General features: G+C 35.6%; 1 protein-coding gene across 2 annotated transcripts in view; it reads right to left on the bottom strand.

Moving 5' to 3' along the window:
• The window catches only part of ADGRB3 (adhesion G protein-coupled receptor B3), a 748,566-nt gene that overhangs the window by 39,460 nt on the left and 690,683 nt on the right, over window positions 1-18,423 (bottom strand). For both annotated transcript variants that reach the window (XM_011963584.1, XM_011963583.1), the window contains 3 exons: window positions 16,971-17,056; window positions 11,024-11,122; window positions 10,532-10,703 (listed from right to left, as the gene is read on the bottom strand). In XM_011963584.1, coding sequence (XP_011818974.1) covers window positions 10,532-10,703; window positions 11,024-11,122; window positions 16,971-17,056 — 357 coding nt within the window. The remainder of the gene's footprint in view (window positions 1-10,531; window positions 10,704-11,023; window positions 11,123-16,970; window positions 17,057-18,423) is intronic.

The following is an 18,423-nucleotide window of genomic DNA, read 5'->3' on the forward strand; positions in this document are numbered from 1 at the left end:
GAACAGATATGTAACTAACACTGAGATATTTAGGAGACTTTAAGGCAACCTAATGGCATGTTGTAAAATAAAAGAAAAAAAAAGAATGGTAAAAAACATCACACAATAAGGTGAAGAAAAAACAATAAGCTGTCAAGGTTGTCTCCTGAAAGAAACCAACCATGCACTTCCAAAGTTATTTTGACTGGCTCCTGCTGGGGGCTGCTCTAAAAACTCCTGAAAAAGCTATAAACTCTGATGGATTTTTGGATGAGACATGAGTTCAAAGAGGTTTGTAGGGGTGTGTCTAGCTCTTGTCTTCTGAACCAGGAGAGGGATTCACTTTATATCAACAGCAGCAGGCTGAGAGCTTCTAGATGGGTCCTCGCTCTGAAGGCAGCTGGCAGAGTGTCATTGTGGAAGCCGGTGCCAGAGTTAGAGAGATTGCTGGGGAAGAGCACTGAGCGATGTTTGGCAGTGTTGCAATTCAGACAAACCTCACAGGAAAGAGCTACACAGTTTGAAACGGGTTCTGTATTTAGCTACTGAGCAAATCAGACCCTGAATCTTCACTTTTAAGATGACAGTTTTACCTACAGTAATTATTCTTGATTTCCTATTCAAGAGGATTATTTTAAACCAGGAAAATAAGTAAAGTTACATTCTTGTTATTATTTGTAATTTTTCCTTCAGGGGAGAAGACTTTCTTATGTGGCCTTTTATTTTTTGAATCTCATTCCTGTCATTGTTTCATATTTGAACAAACAGCTCAGCTGTTTGTAATCATTACATTCTATACAATCTAATCATGAAAGGAATGACTTTTCAATTTCGTATGTATTATGACACTTGATATAACCATTAATATGAATGAATTATGAGTGACTTCACATTATTAAAATATTAAATGACTTTGCTGATAGCAAAGCAAATACACAAAAAGTCTGCCATTTACTATACAATGAAAGAAACATGCGCTCCAGAGCCAAATTTCAGTCCCAATGACTTTCTATTAGAATCCCTTAATATCTAAAAGATCGCTTAATCTCTAAAATTGTTATACCTCTTTACCTTCAAATTATTTTTTATATCAGTTCGAGGAGGTCATATAAGCTTCTCTAAAGTATATGGCATGTGCATGATCTGAAAAATATGTAGCAGCATTTCTTCAGCAAGAGAATAGAAAGGAAGGAAAGGGAAATTATGTGTCAGACACCACGATCCCATGCCTTCTTCAGGTGACATTTCATTTCGGCCTCATGCCATCCCCTTTGTGGCAGACATTATTTCAGTGTCATAGAAGAGGACCCTGAAGCTTAGAGAGCTTAAGTAACTTGCTCAAGATCATAACAATAACAAGTAGCAGAGCTGGGAATGGAATCAGGTCACTTGACTTGAAAGCTAGTCTTCATTCCAATGTACCACCCTATTGTCTTACTGATCAAAGAATAAGATAGTTTAAGTGAAGGAATAAACCAAAACAACTATTTCCAATTGGTCAGAAATTAAGTTGCTGTACCATAATTTCCAACCTTTCCTGATTTAGATAAAAAATAAGAAATGAGTTAATCAGATAAGTTTTCACTCTGAACCTTTATTTAAGACACATCGAACCTCCGGTTATTAGTTTGTCCACCTACTTTTCTTTTTCTTTCTTTTTTTTTTTTTTGACAGAGTCTTGCTCTGTCAGGCAGGCTGGAGTGCAGTGGCATGATCTCAGCTCACTACGACCTCCGCCTCCTGGGTTCAAGTGATTCTCTGCCTCAGCCTCCTGAGTAGCTGGGACTACAGGCGCCTGCCACCATGCCCAGCTAATTCTTTTTTTTTTTTTTTTTTTGGCATTTTTTAGTAGAGACAGGGTTTCATCATGTTGGCCAGGCTGGTCTTGAACTCCTGATCTCAGGTGATCCACCCGCCTCAGCCTCCCAAAGTGCTGGGATTACAGGCGTGAGCCACCATGCCCAACCTACTCTTCTTGAGTATAGACAGAAGCACCATACTGCTACCCAGAGTAGGGAACAGCTGGGAGGGCAGTGTGAGGCTTCCGCAGAAGAACTGTGGGTAACAGCAAGCAATGGTTTGATGTTAACTGGCAGGCATGACAGAGTTTGTCAATTTCTGTTATGAACTCTTTGTCTGAACTTTTTTACTGATACCATTTCACCCATCTTATTTCATGCTCTTGTTAACCCCTTAAATCTCTGCATGGACTAGGAGAATCATGTGTGAAAATCAAGACTGATGTAAATATTCATAATATAATTGCAATTTTGCTAAGTCAGGAAAGCTTAAACCAGAAGGAGAATTCGAATTTACATTTCCCTGCCTAAGAAGTGGGATGACTTTTGGGTCAAATGAGGTTGGTGATTTCTTGGAAAGGTATATAAGAATATGAGCATATTGTCCTTGCCTGTGTCATGCCCATGCTCTTATTTAAAAGCAGTTTTTGTGTGCCTCATTCTCTGTTCTGGTAAAATCCAGGTTTATTTTTAAATAAACCTGCAGACATTCTCCCATTACAAAATACCTCATTCTATTTTTTTTTTTTTCTTTTTAGAGATGAGGCCTCACTCTGTCACCCAGGCTAGAGTGCAGTGGCTCAGTCATGGCTCACTGCAGCCTTGACCTCCTGAGCTCAAGCAACCCTCCTGCCTTATCCTCCTGAGTAGCTGGTAATACAGGTGCACACCACCACACCTGGCTAAATGTTTTTTAAATTTTTTTTGTAGAGATGGGGGTCTCACTGTGTTGCCCAGACTGATCTAAAAGTCCAGGCCTCAAGCAATCCTCCCATCTTGGCTCCCCAAAAAAGTGCTAGGATTACAGGCATGAGCCACTGTGCCTGGTCCCACATCCTATTTTATTACAAATGAAACAACATTTTTCTGAAATGTGTTTCTTTATGAACTTTCAATCAGGCTGACAAGCATAAAGCTCTTAGGAACCAACTCCCATCTTGCTTAATTCTTTTATTTATTATTATTATACTTTAAGTTTTGGGATAACTATGCAGAACATGCAGGTTTGTTACATAGGTATACACGTGCCATGGTGGTTGCTGCAGCCGTCAACCCAACATCTACATTAGGTATTTCTCCTAATGCTATCTCTCCCCTAGGCCCCCAACTCCTGACAGGCCCTGGTGTGTGATGTTCCCCTCCCTGTGTCCTGTGTTCTCACTGTTCAACTCCCACTTATGAGTGAGAATATGCAGTGTCTGGTTTTCAGTTCCTGTGTTAGTTTGCTGAGAATGATGGTTTCCAGCTTCATCCACATCCCTGCAAAGGACATGAACTCATTCTTTTTTATGGCTTCATAGAATTCCATGGTGTATATGTGCCACATTTTCTTTATCCAGTCTATCATTGACGGGCATTTGGGTTGGCTCCAAGGTTTTGCTATTGTGAAGAGTGCTGCAATAAACACACATGTATATGTGTCTTTACAGTAGAATGATGTATAATCATTTGGGTATATACCCAGTAATGGGATTGCTGGGTCAAATGGTATTTCTGGTTCTACCCTTGATTTATAATCCTCTGGGTATATACCCAGTAATGGGATTGCTGGGTCAAATGGTATTTCTGGTTCTAGATCCTTGAAGAATCATCACACTGTCTTCCACAATGGTTGAGCTAATTTACACTCCCACCAACAGTGTAAAAGCCTTCCTATTTATCCACATCCTCTCCAGCATCTGCTGTTTCCTCACTTTTTAATGATCACCATTCTAACTGGCATGAGATGGTATCTCACTGTGGTTTTGATTTGCATTTCTCTAATGACCGGTGATGATGAGCTATTTTTCATGTTTGTTGGCTGCATAAATGTCTTCTTTTGAAAAGTGTCTGTTCATATCCTTTGCCCACTTCTTTTTCTTGTAAATTTGTTTAAGTTCCTTGTAGATTCTGGATATTAGCCCTCTGTCAGATGGATGGATTGCAAAAATTTTCTCCCATTCCATAGGTTGGTCTCTGTTCTGTTCCATTAGTCTATATATCTGTTTTGGTACTAGTACCATGCTCTTTTGGTTACTGTAGCCTTGTAGTATGGTTTTAAGTCAGGTAGCATGATGCCTCCAGCTTTGTTCTTTATGCTTAGGATTGTCTTGGCTATACAGGTTCTTTTTTGGTTCCATGTGAAACTTAAAGTAGTTTTTTCTAATTCTGTGAAGAAAGTCAATTGTAGCTTGATAGAGATAGCATTAAATCTATAAATTACTTTGGGTAGTATGGCCATTTTCATGATATTCATTCTTCCTATCCATGAGCATGGAATGTTTTTCCATTTGTTTGTGTCCTCTCTTTATTTCCTTGAGCAGTGGTTTGCAGTTCTCCTTGAAGAGGTCCTTCACATCCCTTGTAAGTTGGATTCCCAGGTATTTTATTCTCTTTGAAGCAATTGTGAATGGGAGTTCACTCATAATTTGGCTCTCTGTTTGTCTATTATTGGTGTGTAGGAATGCTTGTGATTTTTGCACATTAATTTTGTTATCTTGAGACGTTGCTGAAGTTGCTTACCAGCTTAAGGAGATTTTGGGCTGAGACAATAGGGTTTTCCAAATATACAATCATGTCATCTGCAAAGAGAGACAATTTGAATTCCTCTCTTCCTATTTGAATACGCTTTATTTCTTTCTCTTGCCTGATTGCCCTGGCCAGAACTTTCAATACTCTGTTGAATAGGAGTGGTGAGAGAGGGCATCCTTATCTAGTGCCAGTTTTCAAAGGGAATGCTTCCAGCTTTTGCCCATTCAGTATGATATTGGCTGTGGTTTTGTCATAAATAGCTCTTATTGTTTTGAGATAAGTTCCATCAATACCTAGTTTATTGATGGTTTTTAGCATGAAGGGCTGTTGAATTTTGTCAAAGGCCTTTTCTGCATCTATTGAGATAATCACGTAGTTTTTGTAATTGGTTCTGTTCATGTGATGGATTACATTTAGTGATTTGCATATTTTGAACCAGACTTGCATCCCAGGCATGAAGCCAATTTGATCAAAGTGGGTAAGATTTTTCATGTGCTGCTGGATTCGGTTTGCCAGTATTTTATTGAGGATGTTTACATTGATGTTCATCAGGGAAACTGGCCTGAAGTTTTCTTCTGAGGAAGCTCAAAATGTTAGAATCAAAATGTTAAAATCAGTACAACCACCTTCCGAGCAAGCTCAAAATGTTAGAATCAGTACTCTGACCCTCCCTGCCCTGAGCTACTTATGAACTCTGAAATCGATTTAACTTTCTTTGTGAGACCACTCATAATGGCCACTTATCATGGTCATTGAACACCCTGACCGGAAAGCACAAAACATCACTTAGTCAATGCTTTGTCCTCAAATGTCATCAGTATTGTTTTTCTTTCGCTGCTTCAGTCATAGCTATCCAAAAAAAAAATCACTAGGGTCCAGGATCACATCATTTGCTTTATGTCTCCATATGCTTCATATGGTCCCAGAGAAGAATCAAACTCTCTATTATTCACCACAGGCCCCACTCCATGGAAACCATATGCCCAGTAACCTTTCTCCATCTTCCTCTAACAGAAACCTTCACTTCCCTAATCTTCTAACCTCATTGCTCCCTTAGGAACCCATGAGTTTTGAAGTCTCTTATCACCTCCTCCTTCCTCTTCAAAGACCAACTAAGACAGCTGACCCATCCTGCAGTAAAGGAAGGCACAGGTATACTCTTCCATGCTAAAGAGTCATACTCAATTTCCCTGTAAGCAGTCAAACCTGGAGGTTCACGTAACTATCTGAGCTATATTATGTGCAATATGGACTCTTTACATATTTTTATCTAGTTATTTCATCACTACTGGCTTCATTTACTTTTTTACTAATTTACTTTGGAATATTATTCGTTTTACATTAGAGAAGTAAGGGTGCTTGTCTGTTTTACATATTCACTGCCATATGCATGTAAATCATTTTGTTTATCTATACGCCTTGTGGAAATAATAAGACTAAATAGAAAATAGGCTTAAAAAGGGTGGGAGTGGGAGAAGGAAGAAAGAAAAGGTTTTTATTTTAAGCATTTCCCTACAAGATGACTTCACAGGTTTGGATACAGATTTTGGGACCTCATCTGGTGCAGCCTATACCTCCTGCCAGTGCTTGGGAAAGAGAAAAGAGGAGTTTGGCCCTGTTGGTGATGCTTCAGAACAGCCACAGGATTCTCATACACTGATATAACAAAATTATCCATTTAAGCACTTTCCTTTTATCCTACCATTTAATGAAATAGTTTTATTGTGGCTTGCTTTGTATCACGATCTTGTGATTTTCCCCCTCTGACATAGAGCTGTAAGATTGTCTTAGAGCCAGGCACAGCCAGAGACAGAAAGATGAGAAGAATGTGCAGGCACCAAGAAAGTGGTTTCCTAGCAACAGTAACTATTTCAAAGGTTTCCTAACTCTTGTGTCTTTCCATTTCCATAGCAATGTGAGGAATAGTAAATACTATATTCTGTTATCTGTTTAATTCAAATAAATTCTAAAAAACCAATGATGGATAAAAGAAGGAAAGCCTCTATACTCGTTGTATTAAATTCTGTCTTATTAGCTGTTATATATATTAGCTTCTAAGATTTAGGTTCTGTTGCTAGAAGTATGCATTGTGATGAATCAGATGGCTTCTTTTTTTTATTCTTATTTCCTCTTTTTGTCTTTTTTTTCCAGAGAGATTTAGTAAAGTAATTCAATAGAAAAGTTATTTCAGAAGAAGAAACTGTATTTTCAAGAATATAAATTTTATAAAGTTTAAATATTAAGATTTTAGATCTGAAGGTCAGAACAAATAGTTCTGCAAACATTCAAAATTTTTTTAGTGGGATATAATTGATTTGGCAAGACAGAGTAATCATTTCTCCCTTTTCTCCTGATTTGAAATGATTTTAAAATTGGACCCACTAAAAGCAAAGTCACTTTTAAAATAAAGTAGGCTCCATACGCAGCACATTAAAAATATCATAGTTATAGTATTTCACTTCTTTTCTCCTTCTTAAACTGCAAGGCTATATTCTTCCCCTGTGTAGACCACCTCCTCCACAGAAATAATAAATATGGGTAAAGCCTTCTGAATTAATATTGGGACAGTTATTAAAGACCAAATTATGTTAGTGTCTGTCAAAAATACATAGAAATAGAAATATATATATATATATATCCAGTCTCTACATTACAAAATATATATTTTACATTGCTTATATATTTTTAAGAAATAAAAGCCCACATGAATTTTAGTGAAGCAAATATTTTAAAGTGAAGAGCAGTAGAGATAAAACTATATTTCTAGGATCCAATTATAATTTATCAAGTAGATTAATAGATATAAATCACTACCTAATGTTTTACATGTAGCTGTCTATTCCATTTGCTTTGGTAAATCTTTATGAAATTACTGTTCAGTGGAGACACAGAGGAAATGGGAAGATACTTCTCTTCTCTTGAACCGTGGTAATGTCAGGGCAATGTGATCACAAGTGATCTGAGATATACCCATTGCTAGTGTCAGGCAAAACACCTTTAGGAGGTCAAAAAGAATTTCCGTGTTCCAAATGAGGCCTCCTATGATATCTTCCTGGGATCTGTAAAATCCTTCTAAACAAGGTGTTTAAATAAAATCTTCCTCTAGGAATTCTGAAGCAGAATTGCCATATACCTGAAATCTGCTCTGTGTATTTACAGCAATGTCATAGGGTACTTTTAACATTCAATTAAAAAAAAAAGAAATACGTGATTTGCCATTTCAATGATGCAGATAAAGAGTGTTATGACACTCTGCTGTTAATTCATTTTCTATAAAATTATTCAACTTGAACTAATAATTGAAAATGCAACAACAGAGATGTATCTATACTTTTATTTTCTATTAGTACAGAAAACATGTATTTAGAGACACCTACTTTAGCAGAAGTATTTATTATATGATTGATTTAATTACTTGTAAATCATGTTTTTGACAGTTAATGGTCCAATTAGCAAGTATGAAAAAGTTCTGAGGGAAATCAAGAATTTTTGTGCCAAGTATTTTTCTTCATGTAAACAGCAAACATTTGATAATTAGCCACCATAATATCTGCCACTTTAAAACCTGCATATTTTGATGATAGCTTAAGACTATCTAGCAAGCTTATTCTGAAGAAAAAGAGAAGCTTATATAGTGATGCAGCACTGTTCTACTCATAAACAGCTAAGGTACTAATATCTTCTAAAAACTGCATGTAGGTATATCATCATGTATCTTACTTAAAACCTGAAATACTTCATCCTTAATCATCAATCAAAAATGTATTATGTGTCTACTCATTTAGAACAATCTCATTACTTAATTATTAGCGATAATATTAATATAGCAGACCCATAAGATAGTTATAGTTGGAGAACACAAGCTAAATTATTATTCAATTTCCTCTTAATTTCTACTCCTTTGGTCTATAAATAATTCAATACTTGGAAGATTTTTAATGCTGATATTCTAGGTAGAAATTTGCTAAGGGAATAGTAAGGCTTGGCAACTGTAAACGACATCAGACTTTTTAAATGCTAAAATACTCTTCTCCCCTTGCAATGTGAAGTTACTGTTTATTGGTTTTCATTGATTTTCTTCATAGCGTGCTCTTAGAATACATGTGGGTTTATTACTGACATCTGTATCTTATTAAGACATTTATGCAGCCAACAAACATATGAAAAATAGATCATCATCACCGGTCATTAGAGAAATGTAAATCAACACCACAATGAGATACCACCTTATGCCAGTTAGAATGGTGATCATTAAAAAGTGAGGAAACAACAGATCCTGGAGAGGATGTGGAAAAATAGGAAGGCTTTTACACTGTTGGTGGGAGTGTAAATTAGCTCAACCATTGTGGAAGACAGTGTGATGATTCCTCAAGGATCTAGAACCAGAAATACCATTTGACCCAGCAATCCCATTACTGGTTATATACCCAAAGGATTATACATCATTCTACTATAAAGACACAGGTACACGTGTGTTTATTGCAGCACTCTTTACAATAGCAAAAACTTGGAACCAATCCAAATGCCCGTCAATGATAGACACATATACACCATGGAATACTACGCAGCTATTGAAAAAGGATGAGTTCATGTCCTTTGCAGGGACATGGATGAAGCTGGAAACCATCATTCTCAGCGAACTAACACAGGAACAGAAACCCAAACACTGCATGTTCTCACTCATAAGTGGGAGTTGAACAATGAGAACACATGGACACAGGGAGGGGAACATCATACACCAGGGTCTGTCAGAGGGTAGGGGGCTAGAGGAGGGATAGCATTAGGAGAAATACCTAATGTAGATGTCGGGTTGATGGGTGCAGCAAACCACCATGGCACATGCATACCTATATAACAAACCTGCCCTTTCTGCACATGCGTCTCAGAACTTAAAGTATAATTAAAAATAAAATAAAATAGCTCATAAATATTGTTCTTCCCATCTGATAAATCAGGTAAAAGCCACTGGTAACCTCTGCACATCACTGCAAAACTATAGGGTTTATACTCATATGCACATGTGTTTTTTTGCAATGTGCACATTGCAATAAAGTTCTCAAACAAGCTAGATAATGCAAAATGACAGACTAGATTGTTTTCTCAAAATGACTAGCATGGCACTATGTCATGTGTGTTTTTGTCACCACTCATCCTTAGAGTAAATGCTAAAATGACTCATAAACCTTGTAAATATTCTCAGTGCTTGCAAGCATTCAAAAGAATTTTCACACAGGTTGGAAAACAACATTTGATTTCTAAACAACTCAAGTCTGAAATCTCTTACTGTCCTGGATGGATCTGATGCTACTTAGTGTCTCCATTCATGAAATATGACTTCTTTCTTTCCCTACTACTGACAATGAACCTCAATCATGATCCAGATAAATGCTGATATGATAATACGTCTACAGTTCTTGGAGACAATCACTGCCTATCATGTCTCGCTATATACATTTTTAGTGTTTTCCTAAGAGTAAACATCCATATCAAAAGCAATAATCCATCATAATCATAACCAAAACTTAGCAAAGAGACAAAAGAACTAAGAATTCATCTTCAATGTTTTCTACTTAAAATAGTATTAGTTAATATATGCAATGAGGGTGTGCTGTGTGAAGAAACATGAGTTAGGGAATGAGCTTAAGAACTATCACTGCATTATGCTCATGAACTGTGTCTTTAAAACATATGCCTCTATGCCCTCTTATTCACTAGTTTTTCTAACAGACTTATTTATACAAATCACTCCATGTAGCTTCTCTTAAATCTATTCTCCCTGCCTTTTGACACCTCTGGTTTTGTTTTTCCTGGCATAGTCCCATCTGTTCTAATCTGTCACTTTCAGAGGGCTGGGGGCCCTCCCAAGCTGTCTCTTAAAGCATTTCTTCAGCTTTGATTCCCAAGTGATTGTCAATGGAAGAGAACAGCTTTAATCTGAACATCAAGATATTAAAAGATCATTCTTGTTAGCAGGAAATACCCTTCCAACCATCACTGTTCTCTATCACAAGAATGCTTCTCACCTCTCTCCGAAGAATGCAGTGGACCATGACTATAACAAAGCCTTGCAATGAATCAAACACAGCAAAAAGTATTTGAAACAATATGGAGCGTTTATCTGTCATGGCCAGCACTGCAGACATCCACGTCAAAGCCAGGAGGGGCAACACCACGCAGGAGCTCCAAAGAGACGCCCTGTTGAGACCAAGAAAGCAACATCACGTAGCTGTACGTCACACCCCAGGCCATAGCCAAACCCCCATTCAACAAAGCATTTTTGTATGTGGTTCCAAGACCATTAACTTGGAAACCACAAAGCAGATGACATTTGAGAGTCTTATTTATTTTTTTATATACTATCCCACAATAGCTATAAAGACAGTTGCCAATTACAAATATTTAAATATACTCTCTGCTCTTGTATTAGCAAACACAATTTTTTTTTTCATCATAGCATTTTCTCACATGCACTGTAAAAGATTTGTAACAAGAAGATGTAAATGATTGGGACTAACATGGCGTTACTGGCGGTGGTGGCTGACAAAGCTGTTGTTGAAACTACTCCACACTTGGCACATTTGAGCGTCAAACCGCTATGAGGCTCACTCATCTGACTGCAAACAAACAGAACACCCACAAAAAGAACAAAATATTGAATTGTCACCAAAAAAAGTTGCTGCTGCAAGTTAGCTTTTAAATATGATTTCATGCAGAAAAGTATATTTATCAAAAATGAATGCTCTAAGTTGTTGTAAAGATGCGTTTATACTACAAATTATCTTTGTAACATTTACCTTTTAATATGGGCCTTTGTTGCATGCAAAACATATTTCCATCATTACACCATAAGTGGCCCTGTGTCTATTTATCAAAGTTGTTCAATACACTGAGTTAAACATAAGTATGTGCTTCTGTAGACACACAGTGAAAACCCTTTATTCAGACCCCGATAATCAAACATGTGGGGACTCCTAGCTCTGAGGATGTTCATTGTTAATTGCAGAAGGCATATATTTCTGTGAAAACCTTCTGAAATGTAAATAATTACAAGTCCAACATAGGAGGAAATGGATTTTAGGAGTCTTCAATTATTTGTTGAAGATGTAGCTTTTTTCTCAAGAGATTCATATTTTGAAATTTCTTACAATATCAATGTATCGTTCACATTTTAGGATGATCTGAATATAGGGGCTGATGAAATTTGATGAAATATTAGTTGATAATAAAAGAGTGATAGTTTTCCGCTTTCATAAAACACATTTAACATAATCATTAAGTTCAAAATATTATTTCTGAACATTTGTCATAGACTCCAATCTCCTAGCATTTAAATGGTCTATTCTGGTGTAGAGGATTTTGCCCATAAATTCAGATTCAAACAATTCATACTCCATCTACTACATTATAGAAGCAAAGTTATATTACATGGAAAAACTTTATACACATTTTGCTTTAGAAAAGCGTACCTTGAAAATTACAGATTTATTAGAACATAAACCTTTCAGGAAAAACCAAAAGGAAATTACTTGAATTAAAAATTCCAAACACCTTGGAATAATGCTCTGCAGTGTGCATAGTGCATTCCTATGTGGTGTCTATGGCTAAAATGATTACTTTGTAGGTTTTCATAAAGAATCTTATAGCGGAGTTGCATTACTATGTGTATAAGAAAAGTGGCAGAAGGGAGAAAGTTGGAAGATGCTCATAATTTAGAATCTCTGGATTATTTGAAATAAGGGTACTCACTTGTGAATAGTAATGATATGAGATAACAAATCTGAAAGTGATTAAGTAAGTAGATTGATCAGTAGATCCTGTGAGAAAAATCAAAGCTTTCAGACATGGGTGTGGGGGTAGGGAATATGATACTAAATCCTTCACTTTACTGATCCAGTCCAGGGCATATGTACTAGACAAATGTGTCCAAACGTTTCAAAATAATATGTTTCCATTAGTCTGTCCAGTTTCGTTTAGGAATGCTTTAATGGACATGCCGGTGTGTACATCCTAAAGGAGTACATAGACTAGTATTCTCCACAGTGGCTGCGCATCAGGTGTCTATCTGGCCTCAACCACAAAGACTCCAATTTAATAGGACTTAGGCATCTGCCTTTTTTAAAGCTCCATAGATTATGCTGATGAACAAACAGGAACAAGTACCACTTCTCTAACTAAACATTTGAATTTCTTTAATCTTGTTAAATCTGATCAGATTAATATGAAAAAGGAATAGATTAGTTACATATTGTTTCCTTTATCACAGAAGATAGGCTGTATGGTGTTTATACTTCAAACACTGATGCAGTTGTCTTTCTTAGTCTAAAAATATGTTGCCTCTAGGCTCTGAAACAAGATTGAAGGCCAAATATTACTAAAAAATAATTTTAAGTACATGGTGTATTTTAGTTCTGAAAACTGTGATTTAATACAATCATAGGCCTGTCTGAAGATAAATTTTAAGCCACTATTTAAAATGCTTTTTTGTCTTTATTTGAGATTTATTTGAGGCTAACTACAAGATCTATGCCTACTTCCCTTAGTCAGGGCTAACTGTTCAAAACTATGCTTGATGTTAACTGGTAGGACACTTTTGGCATTCTATTACTGGATGTGCATGAAGTAGAATAAAGATAAGTTACCTAGAGACATGCAATGTTTTTTCCTAGTTTATGTGACCACTATGGAAATTAATATAATATGAAAAACACATAGTCTAGATACTAAATTGGTTGCTGCATAGAAAAATAAGATCTTGTTTCTTTATTATAGAAGAAATTATGCATTTATAAAATTAAAAGTTCAAACAGTAGAGAAAAAAAAAAAAACAAAACTTGAGTTGTCCATACATTTAAATTTAACCAATACATCCACCAGGGCACCAGGGTAGGATCACATTATAGAAGCAAAGTCACATTAAATAGAAAAACTTTACACACATTTCTCTTCAGGTCATTCTGTCTACTCCAGTTATTACTGTGGATCTTAAAATCTACAGGTTCTAGTTCCCTTCTCCATGTTATTTTTCTCTTTTGTTTAAAGAAAAAAGTCTGACTGATTTATTGTTAATAACATAAAATATTCCCTGGAAAGGAAATATGCCAGCCTCTCTTTAAAAAAAATCACATGAAATTTGTAAAGGGTACTAGGAACTCAGTTTCTTTAGTTTCAGGTAGGTAAGACAAAGAAGTTTAAGACAGTAGACAAGAAAGTTCCACTGAAGAAAAATAGAGAAACTTAAATTGTCTGCTGAAGATGTTATAAAAACATACATGCCATTTTTATCCTGATTTCATTCATTCTCATTATCATTTTATTTAAGATGTGTTGTATTTACAATAAATTTCTTCTTGGTAAACTAATGGGTACTAGGCTTAATACCTCAGTATGAAATAATCAGTACAACAAATCCCTGTAACACAAATTTATCTAAGTAACAAGCCTGTACTTGTACTCCTGAACTTAAAATTTAAAAAGAAAAAAGAATTCCAGTAGAAAAAATATTAATATAGTTTAGGTATTATAAAACTTGTTAAACTATTGTATTATTTATTAAACATTCACTTATTAATTCCTTATAAATATTTATTGAGCACAAACTATATGGTTGGCTGTTTCTAATAACTGATTATAACAAAGAAGAAAGGGAACAAAGAAACAGAAAAAATGGGAGAAGGAACATCTTGGTACAATATTTGGTTTTAAGTAACAACCTAGTTGTAGAAGAAATGCTTGATATATGTGTATATTCAAATAAGCTGAAATGATTTTTACAATTAGGAGGACTGGTTGTCAAGTCAACCAATTAGCTTCCTGCTTAATGTTTCTTTCGTTAATTTTGATTATTTCTTCTTCACTGGGGACTGTTCTTCACTGTCCTCACTACTTTTCTGTGAACTAAAATTATTCAAACCTCTATAGCTTCCAAAAATTTCCTTCAATCACACTTTGGAATGGAGTACAAATTTCAATCTATATTTGCTTAAGGTAAAATAGTGCTTTATATTAGAAATACAGTTTGAAAATCTAAAGTAATTAATTTGTTAATAGTTCTTTTCTGCTTTGGACAGTAGCCAACATTCTGCTTTTATAACATAAGTTAACATTTCTGTTTCTCTAGCAGTGGCCTTTGAACCAGAAAAACATCGACTCAGTTTTGCCAGTGAAACATATGTAACTTCTAAGAATATGTTTAGAATAACTTCTTTGTTAACATGTAGATTGAAATGGATAATTTCTAAATTCATAATATGACACTATTGTCATTTCTTCTAAACCTATATGATCTCTTATAAAGAGCTATATGAATTAAACTAGGCTTTACACATAAAATAATTAAATAAGAAAAAATACTATGAATTTAATAAATCTTCAACATCATATTCATTTCGATGATCTTATCTCTTTTTTTGACTTTCATGTCATGGATGGTGGAATCATGGATTCTTGATTGATAGTTAGAGACCTTCCAAAACAACCTCATCTGTTCAGGCTGGCTTCTCAGAAGAGCAGCCACTGTTGAGTGAATGCTTGCTATATGCTAGATTCTCTAATGTGTGCTTTATACACATTATATTTTCATATACTCTATGAGGTATGAGTTATTTTCCCCATTTAACAGATGAGGAGCCTGAGTTGCAAAAAGTAACATGCCCAAAGGCACATAGACACAGCTAGTAAATTGCAGAGGTTTATCTTAACCACTAAAGTTCCCATTTTATTGTTGAGGTTGTTTAAATTATGTAAGTTTATACTACTAGCAGCAGAACTGAGTTTCTATCCCAATTCTCAGTCTGATCAGTATATTCTTACATAATTAATCTGGACAGAAATAACTGAAGAAGCTTACTCCAATTCCCACCACATGTGGCATAATAACAAGAGTAATTGTGTGAAAATTTTGTGTTCAGATGATCTAGAGAGTTGTGTTTGTACAGGATGTTATAGAAACTCATCTGCCGTGAAAAAAATCTCTAAATGAGAGAAGTGATCCCCACTCAGGAAGAAACTTGCAGTGATGTTTTTATTACACTATGGCATTTCTAGTGTTTGATATAAATGATATCAAATTTTTGTATTGAAAGCCATTAAATTTAGTCTTTTGCTAGGGAAAAGAAATACCCAGATTATCTTATTATATAAATCATTACATAGGTTATAAGAACACAAAGGACTTAACATTTCACAAGTAACTGATCAATTAGTGTGACTATTAAATAATACCATAAATTATGGAAGAAAAGAATATTACATGGGTAAGTTTTGAATGAGGGTACAGTTCAATGGAAAGGAGAAAGCTGGAAACTTTTTATAGGGAAGGTCACAAAGAAAAAATCAAAGGCATTAATATTTCATTCAAGTGGCAACAAATTTATATGATAAAGGATGACATAACCTTAAAAAGCTACTAACAATCTAGATATGAGACATTACTGTCATTATATATAATATATATAAAATACAGATATATATAAAATATATAATACATTTTTAATATATATATACATTTTTTCTTTCTTGAGACCTAATCTCGCTCTGTCACCCAGGCTGGAGTGCAGTGGCGCAATCTCGGCTCACTGCAAGCTCCACCTCCCTGGTTCCCGCCATTCTCCTGCCTCAGCCTCCCGAGTAGCTGGGACTACAGGCACCCGTCACCACGTCCCGCAAATTTTTTTTGCATTTTTAGTAGAGACTGGGTTTCACCATAGTCTAGATCTCCTGACCTCGTGATCTGCCTGCCTCCGCCTCCCAAAGTGCTGGGATTACAGGCGTGAGCCACCGTGCCCGGCCAGATATATATGATAACATATAATAAGTCATCAGATATTTATGTATTATAATAACAGTAAAATTAAGGGAGATGCTTTTCTAAGTTTTATAAGAGGTTAAAGTGTGAAAATTATGAATAACTCTTTTTAGCCAGTTAGATTAAAAATGTCATAAAGAATGAAAATATAAGACACACACAAATAGTGCTTGATAACTTGATAAGTGATTATTCCAAGTGAAGATTTTTTTCCTGATATATTAGGAATTAGTCAAAGAAAATATAGTATTTTGCCCTGTTTAGGTTTGCTTGTTTTGATTCTGCTCTGTCACATACCAACACTGTGTTCAATCTACCTCCTGACCTTTGTGACCAAAACGAGGAAGGCTTTAAAAACCCTCACCTAAGGACAACCATTGTAAGTCTAGCCTCAACGTTTAATGTTCTTATCTGACAAGCAGGCAATATGCACAAATACACTCCAAATTTCCTAATGGCCTGGTATAGTATTTTTAGATTTTTGGTCATATTACTTAAAAATAGCACATTGGAAACTTTTATATGGCAGAATCTACCGGACACACTAGTACATCAATAACAAAATTCAAGGCATAGTCAAACGCAGTCAGTGATGGTCTGAAATTGGAGTACGGGATTCACTGGTAAATAACCTTCAAAATCCACCAATTGCAGCTTACCCGGCTCTGTGTTTGAGCTTTTTATCTAGGATTCCATCTCTGGAAACAAGTTTATTAAATACCAAAATGCCAATCACCATGTTGACCTGTCAAACAGAAACAAAGTTGACCTTTCAATGATATTGAAGGGAATCAGGTCCCTGTTTCTCCTGAAAATCCTATTTTCATCAATTCATAACCACCGTATCAGTAGTAGTGGTATGAAGCACTCTCAAACATTTTATAAGTGCACAGAGGCATATGGAACAATTTAACAGTGGTGTGCTACTTTAAAGTTGTAAAGTACATTAAGTTCATTTAATTTCCATGCTTTGCAGTTAACACTGGGGAAATTAACCTTCAATTGCCTGACTTTTAAATGGTACCATACTATGCCAATCTGGCATTCTTCTGTCTGAGTCAACCCTGAGTAAAATCATTTGGCTAAATGACTTTTACCCTATGCCCGTGAGCCAGGAGATTCTGAATCGTAGAGCATGAGGCTAGGGTGAGCCCTGGCAGCAAAAGGTGCTGATGATTTGTCATTATTCCCAACACAGAGGACAGAATGCCTAAATTCCTCATGCTGTGTGGTTATTCTCTTCTGTGGAAGGGGAGCATTTTGATATACCATGCTTTTCTAGGCAGAAAGGAAAGCCTATTCAATTTACCAGAATCTTTTTCACAATGGAAACTAGTGCTAATTATTAAAATATGTTCTAGTGTACAGTTCTATCATTTTCTTTCTAAGACTTTCTTATTCTCACTTAAAAAGTCTTTTGCATGACACGAAATGAAATCACACTTATTTTTCCTTTTTCAAGTAAAACTGTAAAAACTGCATAGATGTCTATTCGTACCAGCTTACCATGAGCCCCCACAGTTCTCTAATCTACCAACACTTTCTGATCAGGGAATCCAGTCCAATGAGTAAATGAAAAATATGTTCTTCTTTTTGCCTTTCTTGCCTCTTTCCAATCTTGGTGTAACCCTGCCCTGCTGCCAATGAAGACGGTGAATATAAAGCGAAAATGTGTCTAGTTGCTAATGTAAGGAAGATGCAAAACATACCTATTAAGTATGGACCTAGGAAGAGTCACTCTTCATAGTTTCCTGACAAGACACCATTTAATCAAGAGGATACTTATTCATCTATGTAACTCTCATTATTTAAACTAAGAGAAGAAGTGTATTCTATGGATTCTAGTAATCTACAACTTAATCACAAGGGAATTTGTCACCCCTCCAAAGACCATACTTTGGTGTTTCAATTATATACATACTCTGTTTCTCCATTTTAGTGTTATATGGGCATTAATCTAGAAGCTTAGGGAAATAATTCAGTTGATTAAATAAAAATTCAATGCAGCAGACAAAAAGGTGTCTAATAGTTTTGATTTCCCTGTGCTCTAAGATTCTTGACTTGATTTTATTTTTCTTGCAAATTATAGACAGTTTCTGCTCCCTGTTACAG

Source organism: Colobus angolensis, unplaced genomic scaffold (assembly GCF_000951035.1).
Source record: "Colobus angolensis palliatus isolate OR3802 unplaced genomic scaffold, Cang.pa_1.0 Scaffold613, whole genome shotgun sequence".
NCBI lineage: Eukaryota > Metazoa > Chordata > Mammalia > Primates > Cercopithecidae > Colobus > Colobus angolensis.